Source organism: Arachis hypogaea, chromosome 18, assembly GCF_003086295.3.
Source record: "Arachis hypogaea cultivar Tifrunner chromosome 18, arahy.Tifrunner.gnm2.J5K5, whole genome shotgun sequence".
Classification (NCBI taxonomy): Eukaryota; Viridiplantae; Streptophyta; class Magnoliopsida; order Fabales; family Fabaceae; genus Arachis; species Arachis hypogaea.
Window position 1 is genome coordinate 112301693 of NC_092053.1, and position 7810 is coordinate 112309502.

The window sequence follows — 7810 nt, forward strand, 5'->3', positions numbered from 1 at the left end:
ATAATGTGAAGATCAATTATATAATTTTAATTGAGTAATTTTTATTAAGTATATATTTTTTAAGTGTTTTAACGGCAGGTTAACGATTGATTAGGAAAGAGAATGTAAATAGGGGAACATTTTATGTACTACTTTTATATAATTTTTTATTCTTATATTGAAAGTGATTAATAAGAAGTAATAAAATAATAAAACATTTGTATTTCACACTACAAAATAAAGATATAAAAAACAATGCGCACAAAAAATATATAAATATTAATTTCTGACGGAAATATTAGCAGTAAATGTGCATTAAGCCCGTTAACGTAAATTTTTTTTTTTTTTCGTGATTCCATTAACGGCAAATGACTAAGTATATTACCCACTTTACACCCCAACAATAGCGAAGAAAACAAACCTCTTTCTCTCCTTTCCTTTGCGCCATCTTTGGGGTATCACTGCACTTAACCGACTGAGAGAGTATATATTAGGTTCCCTGCTACCTTCTTTCTTTCTTTCTTCTCTCTTCTATCTTGGTATTCTCTCGCTACCTGTGAGAGATTTTCCATGACTGCGCCAAAATTTTCCCACACTTTCCCGAGAAAAATCCGATACTGCCTCTCTTCGCCATACTCTACCCTGGTTCTGAGTTCTTCCCGCAGATTTCGATAAGCCCCGATAAAGAGTTTGTTAGGGTTTTGAGAACATCGCAATTTTGGTTCATATATATAGGGAGAGAAAGAGAGACTAAGACTCACTCTCTTCGTTAGGGTTTTCTTTTTGTTCGGGGATTGGAGATGGGGAGCGTTGATCGGGATGGGGATCGTGCTTTCAAGGCGAATTTCACCGCCGATGGTGCGGCGAAGCTGAAGGAGAGTGTGAAGGAGAAGCTTAAGGAGTTCATGGGGGAGTACACTGATGACACTCTAGTGGTACGACCTAATTCGACACCGTTTCTGAATAATGTGGTGTGCGTTTTCCGGATATTTTGTATTTGGAAGCGAAGTCCAAGTGTAATTTCAAATGTTCTGCATTTGGTAACTGATGTGTTGGATGCTTTGGTTTTCTCTTTGATGAGTCAAGTGCGTCAGTTTCTGAATATTCTGATGTGGAATGAGTTCAGTTGGATGAATTGGAGAAGGGTTTCTATTGAAATTCCCTGTAAAATGTGCATATAAGGTTTAGAATTCTATGAATTTAGTAGTAGAAATATAAATTTTAATTAGAGGCCACTTCTGGTAATAGAATTGAAGGCTATCTGTCCTCTGATTGAACGCCTGTTGCAGGTTCTAATGCATACTAATTTCTTTTGTGCTGCTGCTAGTTTTTGACTTTGTTATTATTGGGTGGAACTGTGTTGCACATGCTGCATATGTAGGCTGCTTCTGATATGTGGCAGGTGTATTCATATGCACATATAGCATGACTCTGCAATTATACACGGTAAATATGCAGTGTTGAAACATGATGCTAGAGTTCTAGTTTGAAAATTATTGACAACTTTGTGAAAGTTTACCTTTGGCATGGATAGAAGACTTATGATGAATAAGAAGGTTTAGTATATGAGCAATGTTTATTTTAGGGAATCATTTCTGAAAAAAGGTTCTCGAGAGTCAAGGCTTGCACCTGGTGGAATTTGGGGAATGGGAACTGTTGATGTACTGAGCCTAACCGTACAAGCAGAGAGGCTGTCTTGAGCATTTAAATCTGTGTCCTATAGTTTATAAGTAACAACTTTAAACAATCACCTTCTGTGCTAATACTTCAAATTTCAGAGGAATATTCAACTTAAGCACTAGTTTGTGTAAGTTTTTCCTTCTAGAATGTACTGAAATGCCTGCATGCAAGGATAGGCTGTGGGTTTATCTAGTGTCCAAATCTTGGTGATAGTACTTGATTTTTGTTTAGTTTTCCTGATTAGTGGTCATTACCTTCCAGATTGAAGATTGTAGTGGTCATTACCTTGCATGGATAGTCAGGGTCAACCTGATTTAGAACCATTATTTGGATGTTTGTTTGTGTTCCTGTCAGTTTTCCATATTATAAGAAGGCTGGATAGTTGTTTGGAGATGACATGAAACTGTGTAATGAGATAACGGTTATAATGTAAGCTGGACAGTGAATGTTTTGCAATGTAATACCAACAAGAGCAAATAATAGTTTTAATAGAGGTGAGAATGTTAAGCTGGATGTGTGAACATGTAGGGGAAGATAAGATTAGAAACATAAGTAGTTGAGATCAAGGTATAGTAGCACCAGATGATAGATGAGGAGACGAGTGAAACTTACCTAAGGTGGTTTTCTTCATGTCAGTAAAAGACAAATGGAGCCACCACTTAGAAAAGCATATGAAAAATGGAAATTGGAAGACAGTGAGATTAAATATGGTAGAGGAAGACCAGGATGTTTTATTTTATATTTTTGGGAGAATCCATTAAAAATAATTTATTTCAAATGGATTTTGGTATTGGTTTTTATTAGACCATCACCTAGTGGGATAAGACATAATTTTTGTTATTGTATAGAGGCTGACTTGCTGAATTATAATGTGTAATTCAGATTGAATGTCTTCAACTGTTTCTTCCATATATTTATTTTTGGCCAATGTTTTGGTTATATGTAATCCACATATGATTGTTAGTTTGTTACTATTATAATTATTAGTAGTAGTTGAATGATAAGAATGGTTTCCTTTATTTATTTACTTATTCTCTTTAAATTTTATTATATAAGTAGTATAATGTTGTAATTGGAGTTATTAACTAGTGAGTAAAGACAAATGAATATGAAGTTATAAATATTTCATCAAAGTCATTTGATTTTATCGAGTAAACTAAAGTTCTTATGCAATGGCAGGAATATGTTATCGTGTTATTGAGGAATGGAAGGAAGAAAGATGAAGCAAGGAATGAGTTAAATGTTTTTTTGGGGGATGACAGTGATTCTTTTGTATCTTGGTAATTTGAGTTCCGTCTCCAATTTGATTGATAAGTTTTAAGATTATTTAATTTAAACCAGTATGGTATTTACACCCCATTATTCTTTGTATATGTATTCATTATGGTAACAGGTTGTGGGATCATCTAGAGTTGCATTTAGGCTCATATGTACAACCAAAAGAATTGCTGAATGAGGCTTCTAAGAAAAAGCTCACATCAGAGGTCCAATCTGAAGAGTTGGAAAGAGGGAAGTCTGATAAGTTATCTAGAAGTCGGCATAACAAAGATTGGAAAGGATTGGTCAGGGGTGAAGCAGAACCACCTCCCATTCGCAGCTGTGTTGTTGACACTACCCATGTGGAGGATAAATCACAATCTAGGATACATCGTGGTGAAAGGTCACTGTCTCCTAAATCTCCAGTTCAGAAGAAAAGGGGCCGAGCTGATGAACCTCAGTGGACAAAGGTTTGAGCTGCTATAGTAATTTTCATGATTGCTCGATATGTTTGCAAATTGCATATATAAATTGCATTCAATTTTGAGCCCTGAATTTTTATCTGCATTCTTGTATCATGGATTCTTATGCCTCTTTCCATTACCTAGTAAGTGTAAGGAAATCCCTATGCAGATAAAATTACTAGTAGTGTATGCTATTTTCCTTGTTACCATTATTTTTTCCCCTACGTTTTGGTATTATATTTTGATGTATTGATATAGCTTCATAATGGTTGCCTTACTACCATCGTGATTAAAACTCCACTCTGAATGACGTGTTGTAATTTACACATCATGCAAAGATGAAGAATAAATGTAAGATATTAAATTAGGGAGATATTTAGGCACACTAAATAGGAGGATTGTATCATTTCTCTTCTTGTAAACAAGAGTATCTCTTGATCCTTTGCTTTCAAACATCTGACAAAGTAACCTTGACAGAGAGATGCAGGATCCCAAATGAATATTGCTGCTCCTCGACGGCTGCTTCAGTTTGCTGTGCGAGATGCTGTTGCCACTTCTAGGCCTTCCAGTTTGGGCTCATCAGTAGAACCATCATTGAAACGACTTCGTTCTGTTGTTTCGACATCAATTGGCGAGACATCATTGGTGGAACGTCCCCAGCGGATACAGTCTGCGTCCAAGGTTGCAAATCCAATGGCGCCAGTACTTAAAGCTGTGGCAGATGCTGCAAAAGACGTGATAAAATACAGATCCTCTCGTAGTGTATTCGATCGACTAGGTCGTGGGATGGATCCATCAGATGACAACAATCCACCAGAAGATAATTATCAAAATCAGGAGCATGACCAATCACTATTTCTTCGAACTTCTGATTACATTGGACAGTCAAATGAGACTATGGTGGAACGTGAAACTGGTTTTCCTTATGATTCAACTTCGGATAATGAAGGGTTTGATGATGTTAATGTTATGGGTCATAGGGTGACTGGAGCTTCTCGGAACAGGGGCAATGATTCATTGATGTTGCAGTATAGTGTAGCCAAAAATGCGGAAGATGGCTTGCGCCTAAAATGCAATAGAGAGCAGGAGCAAATTTCTGGTGCACCTAACACTTCACATAAGATTGTGAATATATCTGTTAATGTAAATACGTGGAAGCCACCGCACTATCATGAACCAAGGGAGGTTAAAGAAATAGATGGTTATAATACCATGGACAGTAAAATAGGAGCTCCCAGAACTGGCTTGCGACTAGTGAAGGAAAATGCTAGCACTCTGAAAACTAGTAATGGAATTGTGGGTTGCTCACACATACATGCATAGACTTCTCTGTTAATCAATTAACATTATGCTTAAAGCTTTCAATTTGAGATCATTTTCATTGATATTATGTGATTTAACAGGTAAATGCTGCTCCTGATGTTCAGAAAGAATCCAACAAGGCACAATTTTCTTCAGGTATGTTCTAAACTTTGATGGAACAATTCTTGCTTCCAAGTGGAATGAAATAATTTTGCTTGAAGGCTACTGAAGTGTGATACAATTGCTTTATATGATATGATACATAAAAACAATTTTAATAAATTGTAAAATGTAAAATAACGGTGGAACATGATACATCAAATAAAACATTATATTTATATATCCGACTGAAACATTTATAATATAACATCGAAGACATATGCCTTATCCTACTAGGTGGAGTCAGAGTCAGCTACATAGTTCAAATGATGCCATACTGCAATGTAACACATCAAATGATCCAAATCTTTATAATGAAATCTTCCTTTGCTTTGCTTTTGTACTAGGAAACTCTTGTACCAATCTTGTATTACTGTTCTCATCCTAATGAAATTCTTTTTATTCCAAAAAATGACCCAAATCTATTTATAATTTATGATACTCTTAAGAAAACATTTATAATAATTATAATTTTTTAAGATTTTAGATATGACAATTGGTCTCATCCCCATGTAAATAGAAAGAAAACCTCATCTTGTAGTTCAAAATATTGGTTACAAAGAAAAGAACTCTTAAGGTGGTAATATTTGGTGCATATATTTATATATGTATACATTATGTATATGTGACCCAAACAAAGTATTTATGCATTAAAGAGTATGATTGATTGCATATTGTGTTTGTAGGTTTGAGTGCTTCTGGTCGTCCTTCAGAAGATGCTGATTCCAGAACCATTTTCATTAGCAATGTAATAACTCTGAACTCTTATTTTCTTGGTGGAGGAGAGGAAGCTTTTGTGAGAGGTGGGATTTATTTTTGTTTCTGAAATTTCCTTTTGTTGATTATCACAGGTTCATTTTGCTGCCACCAAAGATGGTTTGTCCCGTCATTTTAATAAATTCGGGGAGGTGTTAAAAGTGGTTATACTTACTGATGCAGCAACAGGGCAGCCAAAAGGGTAAGATGTTTCAAGTTTGTGTGGCACATTTGGATATCAAATGTTCAGTATAACTACACTTTGTACTTTATATTGATTCCCCATTACTTGAGCAGGGCTGCTTATGTTGAGTTCATGCGTAAAGAAGCGGCAGAGAGTGCATTATCTCTCGATGGCACTTCTTACTTGTCCCGGATTCTCAAGGTATTGAAACAGCTTGATAATGTATTCATCTGATTCATAGGGCTTTCCCCCCTCGTGAAATCTACTTTGCTCCAGGCATTTTTCTCCTTTTAATTCCTTTCCATTTTAGAGATGAAAAATGCTATAGCAACTATTAATATACTTGGGTACATGTACTTAGATTTTAGACAGTGAACTTGGTTAGTTTTATAACTTAGTATCTCGTCCTGGTCATTTTTAGTTATTACCTTGGGTTTGATACTTGCATTGTTAGATAATACTAAACGTGTTTGGATGAAGTAACTTTGTGGCCTAATGTGGAAGTACGCGTCAATTAATGTATGCAAATGTTGTAGCTTTTAAGCTTAAGACAATGTTGCTTAATTACTGTGTTTGTTACTACCCATTTGCAGGTGGTTAAGAAAAGTGCTGCACCCCAAGAACCATCTTTAACCATGACATGGCCACGTGTTGTTAGGGGATCTCCATTTCCTGCTGCTAGGTTTTCCAGACTTCCTTTTGCAAGAGGCATTCCTGGTGCATTTAGAGCTCGGCCTCCGGCTAAACTGGGTGCTCGGAGCTTGCAGTGGAAGCGAGACGCTGGTGGTCAATCTGACAATGGTACATCTAGTAGTGGCAATACATCTCAACCTGCGAGTCGGGGTCTCACCTATGTCAGAACAGAGTCAAAGCCGCAAAGCAACTTGGGTACTACTACTTAATTTGATTCTTAAGATGGCGAGATATTGGTTGCACCGGAGTGTCTTAAATGTCTAGTCAAAAACAATAAAAAAAATTGATAGAAAAATATTAAAAGGTAATGGGACCGCTGGCTTAATTTTTGGAAGTTTGTTACATGGAGGATATTTAGATATCTAGATCCCCAAGTAGGTGGAGATGAAGTTAAATAATGTCTCTATTTTCGTCTGGCTGTTGAAGCGGCATAAGTGGTGGGCATTGATTTTTAATTGGAATGAACAATGAAGATATGAGGAATTGAGGATGTCACGAATTGTATTAGATTTGTCCGTACAGTTGGAGTGTCTTCGTAGGTTGGACCCCGTCATGATCCTCTTTTTGTTTGGTGACAATCTATTCAACTGCTTATTTTTGAAGGGATATTGATGAAAAAGGAAAAGAAGAAAAGAAAAGGAAAAAAATAAAAAAGAAAAACGGAAGTGTGGGAAAAAGATTAAAAACAAAAGTTGAGAATTTCATTGATGTGCTCCATTCAACTTCATTGTTTATATAGTTAAATATTTTGTTCGTGCTGTAATCTAAAATTATGTACTTCTGCTGGTGATACTTTTTTAAGTAAATATACTTTTTTTTAAACAGAAAGAAATTAAATCTTTAGTATTTTCTTTTGGTGCTAATGTAAATATTTTAATATTTTCTATCTTAAAGTTGACATTTAGCTTTAGAAAATTTTTTTTCATCAATTTCTGAATTGAACGAAAACATTTAAAGTTTTGACTTCTATCTTATTTTTGCATCAAATAATCTAGAATCTCTTTTCATTCGGATTTTTCAACTTCATCAAATAATCCTGAACCTCTTGATCCGGATATTTCAACTTCATTGAATGGTAGGAAGTTAAAGTTGAGCTGAAAGTAAATGACTAAAATGATATTACAAAATTGATATTGCTGATAAAAACAACTTACTAATGAGTAAAATTTTTTAAAGAATGAAAAACGCAATAAAAATAATGTGTTAAATATATGTCTTCAAGAAGAAATTTAGAGATTGAAATCTGATGAATTTTATAAATATGATTTAAGAAATGAGACTATAATCTTTAGACTTTGGTAATTTTAAGTAATTGTTTTTTTGCATTTTTTAATCA

At 35.1% G+C, this 7810-nt stretch overlaps 1 protein-coding gene across 1 annotated transcript; it reads left to right on the plus strand.

Moving 5' to 3' along the window:
- Positions 1-305: 305 nt before the first annotated feature.
- On the plus strand, positions 306-7306 carry LOC112769203 (uncharacterized). The gene is made up of 9 exons (XM_025813660.3): positions 306-914; positions 2839-2939; positions 3053-3386; positions 3858-4676; positions 4784-4838; positions 5528-5589; positions 5693-5799; positions 5895-5982; positions 6375-7306. The coding sequence occupies exons 1-9, from the start codon at positions 780-782 to the stop codon at positions 6681-6683; spliced, it is 2010 nt and encodes a 669-aa protein (XP_025669445.1). The 5' UTR covers positions 306-779; the 3' UTR covers positions 6684-7306.
- The last annotated feature ends 504 nt before the right edge of the window (positions 7307-7810 follow it).